At 44.8% G+C, this 17,170-nt stretch overlaps 1 protein-coding gene across 11 annotated transcripts in view; it reads right to left on the reverse strand.

Annotated features, from left to right (window-relative positions):
- The window catches only part of SYT7 (synaptotagmin 7), a 287,146-nt gene that overhangs the window by 52,633 nt on the left and 217,343 nt on the right, over positions 1–17,170 (reverse strand). For 7 of the 11 annotated variants that reach the window (XM_048484274.1, XM_048484277.1, XM_048484271.1 and 4 more), the window contains one exon: positions 5,036–5,158. The exons of the other annotated variants lie outside the window; for them this stretch is intronic. In XM_048484274.1, the coding sequence (XP_048340231.1) occupies positions 5,036–5,158 (123 nt within the window). The remainder of the gene's footprint in view (positions 1–5,035; positions 5,159–17,170) is intronic. 11 annotated transcript variants of the gene reach the window in all.

Below are 17,170 nucleotides of genomic sequence, written 5' to 3' on the forward strand. Positions count from 1 at the left end.
GGGCTCCTTAGGAATGTACAATATAGGGAAGCCAAAAAGCAGGAAGGCAAATGGCAACTGGGCTTTTCTGGTTCATTTAGCTTCTGGTGTCAAATGTAGGAGACACGGAGCTCATGGAGCAGTGAGGGAAGCTGGCCATCTGTGGCACTGACTGATGAATAGATCATATCTCCATGAATTATGCTGCACCAAGACTATCTGGTGTTTGCACAGCATTTTAGGTCAGGAGAACCTTGTTCTGTATGCCCAGGCGCATGGCATTAGAATTTCTCCTTTGAGTCATCTGCTTTTAATACTGTGTTTTTATGTTTTTAGCAGGACAGGAAGACATAACCCCATTTAAACTGATGTATCTGCTATTCTCTCCTATTCAAGTAGGGGATGCTAGGAGAAGGCTTCCTACCTGGCTTGTTCCTGGTGCTAAAAAAACAGGTCCATTGACATGACAAACAAACATGCAGAGCATTGACAGAGTTTGGTACATTCAGCATGTGTCCAGCCCTCAGCCTTCATTATAGTTCAGAGTTTTGCAACTTTGTGATCATGTGTTAAACATGATTTAGTAGAAATCTTAGTGCATGATAAAGAACCACCAGTACAGTTCACCATTTGTTCAAATCTAGCCAGATCCAACTCAACCCAAATACTGTAAGCTTAACAGCTGTTTAAAATTACAGTTGCTGTTAACATGCTATTCTGCTACCTGCAGCAAAGCAAACAGCCATCTGACTCAGGGGTGGATTCCACTTAAAAGCTTATCATGCACTAATTCCAGATTTATCCCTTTATTTTTCCAAATTTCTTAGTGACTTCAACCCGTTGGTGGTAGATGTGGAAGCTACTGATAGGCATCTCTTGTTTCCTAGAGTGTGAATCCTCGACCTAACAGTTTATGAAACAGGACAAACTTTGTTACTCTCTCCATGTGTTCACAGCAGAAGTTTTCAAGTGGCTATTACATTGCTCCTATGTCTGAATGCAGCCAAATGAAAGGGCAAAAAGGCACCAATATATTTGTGCCCTTATCAAATAAGCTGAATCACTTTCTACATTTCTGGAAATGGCGTTATGAAAGTTACTCAAATGGAGAGTTCAAGTGATGAAAAATCAAAGATATGCAGCCTAGACATTCTGAATGAATATTATGTTTTATGCAGTGATTTTTTTTGCATATATCTGAACAACTCATGCATATCAAAGCTTAACAAGCTCAAAAATATATTAATATGGCTATTAGAAAGACTCTTGACAAATTTATGAATATTGATGTAGAAAAATAACATTAAGAATAAGCCCCAAATTTCTGCTCTGTAAAGCTGCCTTCCCAAAGAAAACTGCATAATATGTTGCAAGATGCATTATACCTTCATATAGTATGTCCTAAGCATGCTGCATATCTAGGTACACAGTGAAGGCCAGAGCCATAGGCAGTGAAGTTCTGTGTCCCATACTTATCCTCACTGTTGCTTTACACAGATCTCTCTTTCCTTCCATACCTCTGATATGGTAAAACACGAGCGGGGTGGGGGTGGGGGGAGTTTTTAAAGAGGCAACAATATTAAAGAAGCCATCTTGGGATCCCAATGATCCACCCAATTACTGCACAGAATTAAATCTTTCATTCCTGGGTAAAGTAATTGAAAGGGTGGCAATGGACAAGCTTCAGGTATGCCTGGAGAACACATTGGCATTGGACCAATTTCAATCAGGCTTCTGGCCTGGCCATGAAATGAAGATGGCATTTGTCACCCTAACAGTCGATCTCTATAGACAGCTGATCAAAGTGGGTCAGCACTGCTGTTACTACTCGATCTGATGGAAATTTTGATATGGTTGATTGAGATTTATTGGCCCACCACCTTGCTGACATTGGTATCCGTGGAACAGCCTTGTTAGCTAATCTTATTTCTCCTATGTTGGGGACAGAGTGTAACACAAGGAGAGAGGATATCATCATGGCACCCTTTGGTGTGTGGCGTTTCTCTCCAATTATATTTAGTATTTATATGTGCCCCCTCACCCAGTTAGTCTGGAGTTTCAGGTTGGGCAGTCATCAGTACACAGATGACACCCAGCAATATTCATTGATGGCCGGCTGGCTGAATACCACCCTGAAGATACTGGCCTAATGTCTGGAGGCTGCGGTGAATTGATTGAGAAAGAGTCAACTGAAATTAAATCTAGTCTAGTCAGCCCAAAGCCCTGTAGAATTTGTTACAGTTCCTCAGGGCTTTTAAGGCCTTTGCCGCATGGACCAATAAACCCGGGACAACAATGGGTCAAACCTGGTGTGTGTATGGGAACTTCGCACATTTCCTGCCCCTCAAGTGACTCTGCCTTGTGTTTCCCTCCCAACACGGATTTTTCAAGAATCACGATTTTTGCTATTCTTTTGTTTTATGTGCCTCGCAGCTGCGGCCGAGCAAATGGCCACAGCTGCGAGGTGTGTTAAACAAGAAAATCGAAAAAATCGCAATTCTCGAAAAACCCTTCCCCAGCTCCCATGGAGCCATGCAGGAGAAATGAGCCATATCATGGCCTGAAGCAGGGGGTTAGCAGTGCTTCACAGGCAGGCAGGGAAGAAAAAAAAGATATGCCTTTGTGTGAAGGTGGGCACCTGACAGGACAGCCAGCTGTGTGAACGGGCCAGGACGAGTTCACATAACCTGCCTTTCCCCCACTTTTACTGGTCTGTGCGGAAAAAGCCTCAGTTGTTCTACCAGGCCTATGGTTGAGGCTAGCAACAATGTCCATCTCACTGGTCTCCCCCTCCCTCTTTCCCTTCCACCCTCCTTGTTTCCTTATCTAAGTATTATGAATTTAGTATATTTTCCCTTTCTTGTATTGAGTTCTGGTGTTTGTTCTCCCTTTGATATCCCCACTATGTAATATACTTGTCATCATTAGAGTTGTTAAAGTTTTGGTATTAAGCAATATTTAAGTTTTAATTGTAAATATGTAATCTTAATTAAGGTTTAAACCACCCTGAACTGACTTGGTCAGGAAAAGGTGGGCGACTCAGTCTTCTCAAATGCCTGTTAGACCCGCATTTCCTACTTGCCCACCTTCTTCTGTCCTTGAGTTGCTGAAATTATGCAAGGCACGACGTAAACACATTCAGGTTTTCTTATTATTGAAGTTGAGCCCATAATCTATGAGGGCTGCAATTAGGGAGACCAGATGTTGCAGAGGAATTTCTCAGATTGATAAGGTTGCCAACCTGCAGGTGGGACCTGGAGATGTCCTGCTATGACAACTGATCTCCAAATATTGCTGATCAGTTCTCAGGGAGAAAGTGGCTGCTTTCAAGGGTGGATTCTATGGCACTGTTCTCTGCTGAGGTCCCTCACCAAGTTTCACCCCCCCCCCTGTCAAATCTCCAGGCATTTCCCATCCCAGAGTTGACAACCCAAAGATTGACAGCACGTAGAATGGACATGTGCCAACATCATACCCCCACTGGTTTCAGCAGCCCGAAGGGTCTCTTCATCCACCCCCTATGACTTAAAACTGCAGTCTGAAAAGCAGAGGTGGAGTAGCTGGACAATCGAATGGCAAGTGCTAAGATAATGAAGAGGAGTATAGCCACAGCAAGTTAAAAAATAGTCAGCAAGTGAGAACGATGCTATTTAATTAATGCACTGATCATGTGAAATCTGCTCCTTCACACCTCCTCTCCTCTCAAGGTGGAATTGAACACACATGTGAAACTGTTTGAAGCCTCTGCCTTTACCCAGGAAGTTCCCCTCCCATTGCCTATATTCTGAATCACACAACATGACCCTGTTAGATCCTATTCGCTAAGTAAGGGAGGATACAGGATGGAGAAAGCTGCGAGTGAGACACTGTCATTGCTCCACAGAAAGCATTCTGCATTTAATGAAAATGTACTCTATGTATCTCACAATAGACAGAAATAGAATTGCTATTTGCATTTTCAGTAGAAGAATGTGCCATACACACTTGGCTTGAGACACCCATGATCTTTCTGTGATTATGCATAATTTTAATGCTAAATTCCAGACTATGGTGTAGGATCTTAGTTAGCATGGCATACTTCAGCACAGAGAAGATATTGATGGAAATGAGGTTAGGGTCAATGCTTGTTGGGCTTGCTAGTCCTGACACATTCAGAGTATACTTTCTTACTGCTCCATAGTTTATATTACCTGCCTCTGGGGCAATCTGGAAGTCCCCAGTTTCTATCATATCCATGTAAAAGACATGGTAAAGTGAGGCGTTCGTCTTAATAGAACTGCTGTGACGCTTTCTCCTCACCACAATGATTGAAAGTGCCCTGTTCCAGTGAAATTTAATCTCATTTGCAAGATCAGGAAATTCCAATCTGATATTGTATGTGTGACTATAAGAGACTATGTTTGCTAAAAGGCAACTAGAAAGACAATTCTTAGTTGAATTCATGCCCTTTTCCAGGACCATGGAGAGTGCCCAGAGATCAAAGTTGATGCTGATTGTATGGTACCTTATTTTGAAAAACCACCATGTATATTGACTCAGGTTTCCTGAAACATTGTAGAACATTTCCAAAGACCACAATATTGTCCTTTTTTGGATGTCCCATTTACTCCTTATAGATTGCATTGCCAATAGTGGATCAGGTCAGGGAGACCATCCTTAGGCCCCCAAATCGACCCCCCTCAGTCCCTACAGAAAATGCCTAAGGCATTCCCACTCCACATGCACCTATTATTGTGACTGGGAAGGCTCGTGGAACAGGATGGCTCTGAACAGAGATACAGAGGGAAGGATTTGTAGAAGCTCGTGTTCCCAGCATAGTAGGTACAGGTAAGAAACCCCAGCACCTCTCTCCAAGAGGGATCTGGCAGAGATGGAATGAGGTTCTAAGCAGGAGGGGAAAATGTCACTAGACCTGCTTAGATGTGTCACCAGGACCAAAGTGAGGCTTCTCTTGCACAAGCCTTCCATGCTTAAGGGCCATGATGTAAGCCTCCTGATGAGGCTTTCTTTCCTGTTGCTGTTTGCTGCCACTGAAACCCCGGTCTCCTACTCATACCTCTTGTCCCCCTGAGAGTTCTGGTTCTGCTGGTTGCCGGTAGCTTGTAGATCAGGTATATTGGCAAAGTCGTCCTGTTCTGAGAGCCCCAGTACAAGGGACAACACCACCATACGGCCTTCCCTGTCCATAGGTGATCCAACCAGGGGAGCGATGAGGCCCCAAATTCAGTGAGCAGGTTGCGGATAAAGAAGACAGACAGACAGGAAAGAGAAAGAAAACAAAGCTTAAGAAATGAAACTGGCAAGAAAACATACTGCACAGCTATAATGCACAGAGATTTGAATATATTATCAACCACACAAAACACACATTGAATGCTTAGGCTTCCTGGGCAAGATTTAGAGGCCAAGGAGAAAAAAGAATAGATAATTCAGTGTTGGAAAGCTGCATAAGAATAGATGATTTACAAGGATTCAGAGTTGGACAGCTGCAAAAGGCTATGCTCATGGAATGTTTAAACGGGCAACCGTCCTGCAGAAGAAATAAGATTGCCATTGTGAACTTTTTTAGTATGAGATAAAACCTGATCAGTCTCAAGAGGCAGCTGTTTCTCATGACCCACAGGTATCTGAAGTTCAAAACACACTATCATTATTGGCTAATTTAATCCTGACACTATGGATGTCTTACATGTATACCTCTTCTCACTAATTGGTGATATCAAGGACTACAGCCAACCAGTAATCCTAATACGCAAGGAACAAGGGTGGGCAAAGTTACTGCTGAACATAGAAGGTGCTGGATTGTTGGTTATTGACAACAACTGATTAGGAATAATTGATACTGACAAATGTGGCCCTAGAAAACAATGCAAAACAATACAAGCACTAGGGCAAGGGTCCCCAGCGTGGCACGCGTGAGAGCCATGATGCCCATCAATAGTTTTCCTGGCATCTGCCAAGTGTTTTTAGAAAGTGTGTGGGGACGGGCAGGGCTTTTGCCCAGCAAGCCTTCTGACTGGCCACTGGAGATCAGCAGTGCAGATTTTTAAGAAGCTGCCACCAAAGCACAAGGTTCTTCACTAGGGCTGCCAACTAATGGTGGTATCTGGAGATCTTTCACAATTACAATTGATCTCCAGATGACCCAGATCAGTTCCTCTGGACAAAATGGCAGCTTTGTATGGGGGAATCTACGTTCCTTCCCAAACTCTGCCCATTACAAGTTCCACCCCCAAAATCTCCAGGTATTTCCCAAATCAGAGCTGGCAACCCTAATCTTCACTGTGTGACTGAAGGTAAGTTCTGTATGTGCAATTTTTCTAAAAAATAATATGTTCATTTTCTTTCTGCCTGAAATGTTGAAGAGTTTCCATTAGAGTTATTCTATTAGAGTTTGACCGCACTCCCAGATCTTTCGTGGTTGGCTTCCATCTTCTCTGGCAGCCCTTTTGTGGCCACACCTGCCACTCTGAGTCAGAATTCAAAAGTGGGTTAGACTTGAGTATGGAAACTTGTACTATTGGTTTATTTATGAATCAGTTCAGAGCTCATTTGATAGATTTCAATATTGTCCTGTTAATTCTGATACCTAGTGGGCAAAATAAATGAAGCACTAGGATGAAGTTAATCAGTTATTCAGTAATATTATGGCACCGTGAAATCCAACCCATTAAGCACAGGTGGTCACTTTGAGGAGCCAGTTTTATAAACTTGTGTCAGCTCTTTCAAGGCTCACCTCTTCTGAGGACTCTAGTGCTTTTTAGTACTGAGTAAGAAAGTTTCGTGGCCTTTGCAAGCAGACAGCTGTGCTTCATGCCCCAGGCCGCTGAGTGTAGTGCAAAGGAGAAACAGTGCCGTGACCCCGGTTCAAGTGTGGTGCCTCTCCCAGTGAGATGTGATGTGCACACTCTCTGACATCCATGCACTGCTACTCATTGCACCTTGTAAAACCTCTTGCATCGTTGAATTTAGAATGGGTCAGTGCAGTCATTTGTCTGGAAAAGGTGTTTGAGAAGCTCTGCAATTAGATTTGAAGCTGTTGAGCTGGATATATGGGAGATCAGATAAGCACACAACTGTGAGGGAGCTAGAACTGACAAGAACTGAGGCAGTCCAAACAGCAGACTGCAACCAAATGGATCTGGCTAGGAATATTACTATCTACTCTTTTTTCTTCCCTTTGTGGGATTGAAGTAGGTCCAATAAATAGAACATAATACAACTTTGATCTCTATGGGGTAGGGAGCAATGACTTCATTATTAAAATACAAAACTAGCTAAAGCTTGTGGTGTTCTGGCTCAAAAGTTGCTGCTGGCTTACAATTTGACCTTAAACAAATAGTAAACTTATCTGTGACCCTCAGGGGCGTACCTAGGCAAACTGTAGCCCGGGGACAAAACTTGAGTTTGGCGCCCCCCCATGACCCCCCCCCATGACCAAACAATGATTCTTTTGCACCAGGTCATTTCTAATCACCATCACATTATAGAACATGCCTCAATGCAGCAATAGTCCATACCACTCAGCAGAAATCAAACCTTTAGCCAATTTTTTCAAAATGCTTTCAAAATGTTTTATCACTGCTGTGAAAACGTTTACGGTGTTCTATCCAGCACCCCCAATTGACCCCAGCATTGGAAACACAGCACAGTGCTGGGAGGGAGGGAGAGAGGGAGAGGACAGGGACAAATTTCAAGTCATGTTTTCCACAGTAGTTGCACACATTGAATTTTAATACTGACAAAGGCACTAACTGACATGAACTCAGTCTTCTGAAAATAACTTAACTTAGAAAACATAGTCTTAGAATAACCCTGAATAACTGCTTTTTCATCTGAAATATGTTTAAAGCCTATAAGGTAAGAAACTCATCTATGACACTAAGAAGGCACCCCAGATTATCTAAGAAGCCCAGTTCAGAACTATTCCATTGTAGAGATAGAACCAGCCAGCTTTGCTGAAGTTTGGATGTCTGGGCACTCATTCTGTGGGCAGCAGCTTCACCTTCAACTGGGTGCCCCATAGCATTTGCCCCCCAAAGCAAACTTCAGCAAAGTTGACTGGTTCCTGTCAGGACACTCAGCAGCAGCCCTGAGGTAAATTTGGTGCCCCTACCCAGAGCAAGACCCCAGCAGAGCACCGCCATTGAAATCTCTACCACAGGGACAGCTTGGCATAACAGCAAGCCTCACCCAATCCCACACCTCTCACTGCTTCAAATAGAGAATAGCAGCATTTTTCCCTCCAGAAGAACAGAGGCACACACACCCTTCCCTACTGCCTTCCACACACCTCCCTTTTAAAATGAAGCCACTCTACAACACCTAATGAACTATGGACATCAAGGGGGGGGGGCACATTTGCAAGCCCTGAATCTCCTACCAAATCCACACAGCACTACACGACAGCAGAAACACAAGCCCCCCCCCCCCAAAAAAAAAAAAAAAAAAAACTGAAGTGGGGAGACCCACAGGTTTGCCCAGGGCACAGCAAGAACTACAGGGAAAAAAACCACTTCTAAAGAAAAGGTTGTTTTCTTTTTTTAAAAAGCTAAGACAACAAACTTAAAAGTAGAACCAAAGCAAGTTAGCAAGTAACAGCCTAGCCACAAAGCAGGGGTGGGGGGACAAACTGGGAGAAATTTCAAACCCAAACTAACAGTAGAACAAGGTAAAATCATGAAATCACAATACTGGGCGCAGTGTGTAACACACTTCTCTCTCTGAAGATGCCAGCCACAGATGCTGGTGAAACGTTAGGAACAAGATCTACCAGACCACAGCCACACAGCCTGGAAACCCCACAACAACCAGTTGAATCCAGCCAGGAAGCCTTTGACAATACAAAAGAAATTTTGTATTGTAAAATAAGATGTCAATGGTAAATTTTCCTTGCAATAAGAAAAGTTCTGAAGTTATGTGAACACATCAGTTAAGAAATTAGTTTTAAGTCTACTTATACCTTGAAGCTAAGATTTTACATCCCTCTTTACACGGAATTTAGTTTTAAGAATAATTGAATAATATAAAGAGATCCCACCCCACCCCCGTTGGCCTTCGCTGCAAAGGCAGGAATGCCTCTTTTCCGTTCTCATATGCTTAAAAGGAACAAACCTCTCTGGAAAGATGCAATTTACCAAATCTCCCTGAATAAGAATGACTTTTTCCCTTTCACATTGCAGGAGTCTTGAAGCGCTTGGAATAAATCAACCTGAATCTTTCTCCAAAGAACTACATTATGTTTAGTTACTACATTATGTTTTAGTTACACTAAACTAGTGTTATCTAAACAGCAGTCCCCTCATGAGCATACATCTTATTTCAACAGCAAAGGATTAAATCCAGCAAGGTCTTGGAGCACTTATCTAGACTTTTTGTCTGACAGCCTTTAGTCTCAAATACAAGGATCTCAGGCAAGTTTATGCTGGACTTCAGCATCTATTCAAGGAACATGAACTATTTGGCAGATCCCTGACACACATACCCAAAATCAAATCCTGTACTCTGCCATCCTATAGCAATTCATACACCTGTTTCCAGTGGTGGTAGTGGAAAGTGCCACTAAGTCATGGCCAATTTATGGTGACACTGTTGGGTTTCAAAACAAGAGATGTTCAAAGGTGGTTTGCCATTGCCTGCCTCTGCCCAATGACCCTGGATTTCTTTAACAGAGTTCCATCCAAGTACCAATGAGAGCTAACCCTGCTTAGCTTCTGAGATCTAACTAGAGAGGACCAGTCTGAGCAATCTTGTTTCCAGACACAGTCATTCATGCAGATTAGAATCCACACTGACATGCCCAGAAAGTGGGGGGGGGGGGGGGGGCTTTCCCCTTTCCTTAACCATGGCATTGGCTACATCAGGGTGATGAATAGGGCAACTAATACAGAGGGAACAATCTTGAGTATCACAGGTGTACAGACAAAATGATGGTGTCTGCAGAACAGAGTAAGGGGTTCAGAATGAGCAAGGGGGAATGAAGCTATATGTGGTGTTGAAAAGCAGTAACATATCTACCACAAGCCCTGGGAACACTAAAAGAGGGGGCAGGGATATTTAGTCATTGTTAAAACACAGGACTGGGAGGTGGAAAAAAAAGTAGCTACGGAATAATGTGCACTCGAGGAGGAGTTGAGGGGATTGTGCCAGACTATTCAGGCGTGGGGAGAGGGAGGCCAGGGGATTTCTGCCTCGTGGGTTATAAGGGTGGGGGTGTCAGGACTGCTTGAGACGTGGGCAGGGCTGCAGGGGGGGGTAAGAAGGGAAGTGCTTTTACCTCTCCAGTTGGCTGCGTGTTAATTTGAATTGAGGCCGGGGGTGGGGGGGAAGTCCAGCAGAGGCTGAGGGGCTGGGGAGTTCCTCTTCCCGGGTGATGGGTGCTACTCAGGGAGAGGCAGCAAGCGGCACGCAAAGCCCTTCCGAGGAAACCTGAGAAGCAACGTTTCAAGATTGGGAGGGACAGTTTAGCTTCCCTGGCTCTAAAACGAGGGGATTTTCCTCCCTCTTTGCAAAGGCGAGCTGCAAACAGAAGCCTGGGGTTGGAGGAGCAAGCCGGTGTTCAAGCCCATCGTTCCCCCTCACGGCTTGCTCCTCCAACCCCAGGCTTCTGTTTGCAGCTCGCCTTTGCAAAGAGGGAGGAAAATCCCCTCGTTTTAGAGCCAGCAAAGCGAAACCGTCTCTCCCAATCTTGAAACGTTGCTTCTCAGGTTTCCTCGTTTTTTTTCCTGTGCACTCAGCTAAACTGCGTTTCTTGCTTACCTCGGACCTGGGAGGTGCTGGGAAATCTCACTCCGTGGTTGCCTCCGTTGCCCACAGCACCTCCCAGGTCCGAGGTAAGCAAGAAACGCAGTTTAGCTGAAGATGCCTGGAAAAAAAACGAGGGAAACCTGGAGAAGCAACGTTTCAAGATTGGGAGAGACGGTGGCTCCTAAAACGACGGGATTTTCTTCCCCCTTTGCAAAGGCGAGCTGCAAACTCTGCCCTTTCGTTTCGCCCACACTAGTCGACGGGAAGCGCCTCGGGCGCCCGTGGGCCACTTGCTGCCTGTTTCCTGCACACCTGGTGAGGCTGCCTCTCCTGCACGCCTCTTGCTGCCTCTCCATGAGTGCGCCCATGGCAGGCCAGCAGCGGAGGCGACCATAGAAAGGAACCGGGTGAAACCACTTGTTGGGGGGAGGGGGAACGATGGGCTGGGGAGGAAAACCAAATCCTCCTGGGCGGTGTGTGTGGGGGTGGGGGGGTAGTGATGGACTGGCAACAAACCTCTCTGTCCTCTGACGGGGCGCCATGGCTGCTGCGAGGGGGACGAGCTGTTAGTGGGCGTCAGGGGCAGGCAGAACTCAGAGCCAAAAGACAGGGCCCGCCTCTTTCCCCCTGTGCCCGTGCTACTGCTGCTTGCTTCCTCCCGGGCTGCGTTCCTTCCCTTCTGAGCAGGGGAGGAGGTTTGTTTGCATGACCACACCCTGAGAGGCAAGGCACGCTGGTTCCAAGGAGGGCGGAGCTCACTAATGCTAAATAGACTGAGGTGGAACTGGCCCAGTGGGGCCACCGTCCAGAGTGGGCGAGGCTAAGGCAGCCTGAGCTGCCTGATAGTAATGGCTGCTGTGTAAAGCAGGCTGCCGGTGCAATGATGATGGTGAAGTCTGTGGGGGGGAGGAAATTTTGCCTGGCGCCCCCACGTGACCAAAATTGTTGCGCCCGGGGACAAAGGGGACCCCTTGTCCCCTAGGTCGGTACGCCAGTGGTGACCCTTTGTGCCCTTACTGTTTGCAGCACAGGTGCAGTTCTCCCCACATTTCTTTGCTTACGCACAAGAAGGTGCGCAGCTGCTTCCCCCGAGCCTAGCCGCCATTTTGCCTGACCCCCTGCTTCCAGATGGGAAGGTTGGTTATCACCTTTTTTCTTTTTTTAAAAGTCATTTTCATGATCTATTGCTCCCACAATAGAGTAAAAGTAACAAAAACATTAATTCCCCAGAAATGCCAGTGCGAAAGTGGGAGGAACTGCTCTTGCTGGGCAGGGAAAGTGGGGGGAGGAGCAGAAAACTCAAAGGAAGAAAATGCACACTGGTCCGCTTTGCTTTCTCCGTGCAGCCATGGGGAAAAAAATTGCACGTTCCTTGCTCTCACAAACCACAGGGCTTCTCTGATCTATGATGCTGTGAATTCTGAAGAGGGAGGAAACATGTGCGTAACTGAAAATCAAACCCAAAGGGAACGCATGTGCCATGTAAAGGAGACCACAAGTTTGTAAATAGCCTGTGCCTCATTTGGTATGCCTAATCTGCAAGCAGAGGGATTCTGTGGGAGCTCCAATATTCAGAGCTTAATTCATGACTGTCATTTTTTAAAAGTTGGAAAACAGATGCTGTTCAGCTACTTAGGCTCAGATAGCTTGGATTGAAAGATTGAAGGAAGTGCAGGGGTGGGGTGGGTGTATCTTGTACCTGTAAATTTTACTTGCATGGTTCTTCTTGCTGGTTCGTTTCACATCATCTTATTTTTCTTTTCATTGCAATATTTGCATCCAGGTACAATTCAGTGTTGACCCTCATATTTAAGGCTCTAAAAGCTTGGATTCAAGGTCCTTGAAGGACTGCCTCCTCCAAAATTGCCCAGCCCACCAGTTAAGACCTTCTTTTCAAGCCCTGGTCTCTGTGCCCCAACCTGCAGAGGTAACGTGGGTGGCAACTAGAGTCAGGGCTTTTTCAGTGGTGTTTTTGTTGTAAACCATTTGAGCAGATCTCTGGAGAGATGGTATATGAACTTTCCAGATGAATGGATGAATGTTACTGTATTGTTCATTTACTTATGTATGGTACACTGTTTTATTGTACTGCATTTTTAATGTTAATTATATACAAGTGGGGACTCAAAAGAAACTTGCAAGACCAGCTATCTCATTCTCCACATCTTTGCTTCCTCACCTCTCCCCTACTTCTCTCAGCCTCTCACTCTTTCTCTCCCTGCTCAGTAAGGTAACGAGGGAGCCACACAAGGGGGCTGGAGCTCTGGATGCTTGTTGTGCAGGTTACATGGGGGGCACATTGCTGAGCCACTCCTCTCACAACTGTGCCCCCACCCAAACTCCATATGGAGTTTGGGGACAGGGGCGCAGTCTAGCACTGAGCTGGCCAGCACGGGTTTGCTCCACCTCGAACTCCATGTGGAATTTGGAATGGGGCAAAGCTGCTTGATGCTGGGCTTGGCTGGGTCTATCTTTAAGCTGCAAACTTCCAGCCTGCAGTTTAAAGCTTGACTGAGCCCAGCATCAAACCGAGCAGTTGGGCTGACTGGCTCCAGCTTTATACTGTTGGCTGTGTCCCCCAAGTTCTCTCATTCTTCCTTCTGCCCCCCCCCCCCCCCAATCACCATAACTAGCCTGCCCTCTTCTCCAGTCTGTTACTGGCATAACCAAGCCTGGAATCTGGGGTTGCGTAGCAAAGGTCACTGAAGAAATCTGTTGCTTAAAGCTACAAGTACTCCTTTTATCATTTTTGGAGTTTTAAAAACTGACCAATGTATTTTTTTATTTCTGTTTTCTCTGTAAGCCTAGGGCTTTTTTCAAGCTTGTAGAAAGATTTGTCTTATTCATTCACAGTTCCAGTCACTGGATCCACAGATTTGCTGACTTTGATATTGGAATATAAGATTTCTTCTTAGGGAAAAGCTGTTCAGCTGAGCCAGTGTGCTAAAGCAATACACATTTAGGCTTCTAACTATATATCTGTTATTATCATTCCCTTATCTCTTTTCTTTATTCTGTTTTCAAAACCAGCAATCAATAAACTGAAAAAAAATGGACAAACTAAATTAACATTCCACAATCCACAGGTTTATTTGGAAGCAAATGTTATGCATTTCATTGGGGCTTTCTTCCATATAAGAGCCCATAGGTAATAACATTTTATTGTTCAGATTAAGCTACTTGTTCATAAAACCATAGAAATAGGGCTATTAGTAGCACAGCACACATTATATGCTCTTTGGGGGTTGTTAACAAAACCCGTGCTCTTATGGCAAATTCTCTGTTAACTGTGTGGATCAGAACCCTCAACAGTATTTCTGTGGTAGTAGAAATTGGTGTGCTCAAGCTTTTAGAATAGGCTATTCTGAATTATTATGATCAATAACTGTCCACCAGGCACCAATTCTTAGCTGTGACTTGGTCTCACCTCCTCCTTATGATTAATATTCTGATTCAGTCTTCTTTCTTTACTCTGTAAAGATAGCTTTCTCATAAAGGCCATACCGATAGCAGTCATAAGAGAAGAAATCTTCTTCCTTCATATTTTCAACCCGATTCTTTTGCAGTTTATCCTAAGAACATTATTCTATGGGTAAGCCCCAAGGAATACAACTGAGCAGGATTTTGAATTGACCTACTTCGGATGGCGCTGTTGTAATGCTGCAAAACATATTTCTAACACCTCTGAATGATCTGTTAGGGCCCAGTATTGCATTGGGTTTTGCTATACTGAAAAACCAGGCCAAAATCCATGCTCAATCATGGAACTTATTGCATGCTGAGGATCACTCACTAATTCCAGAGATGTTGTATAGATAAAATGAAAATTTTGCCATGATGTGTTATGATGGAGGGAGGGTGACAGTAACACAAATATTACTATTCTCTATATTATTCTATTGTTTGTTAAAACAAGTACAATCCCCTGCATGGATTATGAACTGGGAACAGGATGAAACAGTCAAGAGTGTCCATTTGGTTTTTCAAATCATGACCAGGACAACGGAGTCAGTTTTTTCAACACCTAGCGTATTCCTTTGACATTTCCAGATAGATCAAGTACAACTATGCTACAGTAAGCAGGAAGGAGGTGAATATATGCAAATGAAACTCTTTGGATTACTTTAGCTTAGGTACAAAATTTGTCCTAATTTTTCAGACGGGCTGAGCATGCAGTTTCACACTGGGAATGGAAGTCTGCTACTCTCTTTCAAATGAACATGTGGCTTTAAAAAAGTTAATATGCTACAACCTGGTTTATAATCTTTGTGTTTCATGTATTGCAGTCTGAACAAAGCATTGTTGAAGTTCACAGGACCCTTTTCCAGTACAGGGCCTAGGCTAGGTTGTCCAATTGTAGTTGCAAATCATGATATGGCTACAGTGGCATAGCTATAATGGGGACATCCAGGGACAATTACCCTGGGTGCCCCCCATTGAGTCACGTGGGGGATGGAAAATCACGGGGCCCCAGTAGAGGCCTTCCTTCCCCTGACACCCCAAAATGCCTCCCCTGGGTCCATGTGGGTGCAACAGAAGCCTTCCCTCCTCCTGCCACCCCTTGCCACCCTCCCGCCATCCCTTGCCACCTTCCCCCACCCCCAGCCACCCCTTGCCACCCTCCCCCACCACTTGCCAAGGGCTTGGGCTATGATTTGATGCTGATTTGAGAAGGGGCACTTAGTACAAAAATCAGGAGGATCTGTGTTTTCCATGCAGGTTTTTGCACCACTGCAGCACACCAGACAGTGGGATGCGTAACTGTTGTGTTCAGACATGTGGCCAGGGGCTTCAGCTGTGATGTGCTGGTGATTTTGGGGTGACTCATGGGGTGACTTTGGGGTGATCCATGATGATCTGTGTGTGTTAACCACATTTTTGTGCCACTGTGGTACCATGGAGCATGGGATGCAGGATTATTGTGTTCAGACATGTGTCTACGGGTATGAGCTGTGATGTGACCAAGTGGGTGACCAAGTGGAAAATTTATGAGGATCCATGTTTTTCAAGCAGGATTTTGCTCCACTGCAGCACCACAATGCGTGGGTTGTGTGATTGTTGTATTCAGACATGTGACTAATGGCTGGAGTTGTGATGTGCTGCTGATGACTTAGTGCAAAAATAACGAGGATCTGTGTTTTTCAAGCAGATATTTGCACCGTAGTGGCACCACAGAGCGTGGGATGCATGACTGATTTGGTGCTGCCTGCAGACAAAGACAGATTTGTGAGTTGGGGCATGTTCTATAATGTGATGGTGACTTGGAAATGACAAGGTGCAAAAAAACCTGTGTTTGGTCATGGTGGGGGAGGGCGGCTGCCCATACAAAGGGTGGGGTAGGGGACTCAGATTTTGCCCCAGGCTCCGTTTTCTCTAGCTATGCCTCTGGATGGCTATCATGAATTGAGCCAACATATCTCTTGATTCAAAACTAGTTCTGTGGTGCACAAGGCTAATCAGCTTCCACATTAGTTATCATCATCCTCCCACATGTGTTCACCCAGGTAGATAGTTAAGTTAAAGAGAAGCACCTCCAATAAAGTATGTCCAAATAGGTTTCATGAATACTCCATTGCTGCAGAATAAGTGAAAACAGCCTTAAGAAAAAAAAGATGCTTCTCCTAGTGGCGAGGCTTTCCTGTTGATGCTTGGACCACTTTTACGTACTGTAAACTTCAACAGAATTCCCCCCCCAGAGTTTTACAAAATGCAGATCTGTAGTTTGTGAAGCCTGAAAGGGAATGCATAATGGAATGCATAATGGAATGCATAAGGATCAAAGTGAGGAGAGCATCAAAGTGAGGAGCACAATGGGATGCATAAGCATCAAAGTGAGGAGAACCTCAATAGATGTTCATTATGTTCAATTTCAGTTGAAATTGTTTTACAGCTATGTGTGATAACATTCTGCTTCCCAGCCTTTTTTTGTGCTGTCAAGTCACAGCTGACTTATGGAGACCCTGTAGGGTTTTCAAGACAAGAGATATTCAGAGGTGGTTTGCCTTTGCTTGCCTCTGTGTCATGACCCTGGTGTTCCTTGGAAATTGTCTATCCAAGTACTAACCAGGGCCGAGCCTGCTTAGCTTCTGAGATCTGGTGAGAACAGGCTAGCCTGAGGCTATCCAGGTTACGGGTTCAAAGCCATCACACATACACCGCAGCCAAGAGATCTCGTCTTGAATAAGTTCACATTTAGAAATACCACATGGATTTGAATCACTTCAGCTTGTGCGTGTGGGTTGTCTCATAGTGCAGTTCTCATGACAATGGGATGGGTGCGATGCATTCAAAACATTGGGCTTGAGCTGAACTGATCAGTGACCCACTTGCACAGAATAATACCAACATCTGCCCTACTCAGCCTCAATACATCTTCAGCGCAAGAACTATGACATTCAGAGACAAAGTAGACAGAATATGGGGAATTCATGTTGGAGCTAATTTC

Source organism: Sphaerodactylus townsendi, linkage group LG02, assembly GCF_021028975.2.
Source record: "Sphaerodactylus townsendi isolate TG3544 linkage group LG02, MPM_Stown_v2.3, whole genome shotgun sequence".
NCBI classification, from domain to species: Eukaryota; Metazoa; Chordata; class Lepidosauria; order Squamata; family Sphaerodactylidae; genus Sphaerodactylus; species Sphaerodactylus townsendi.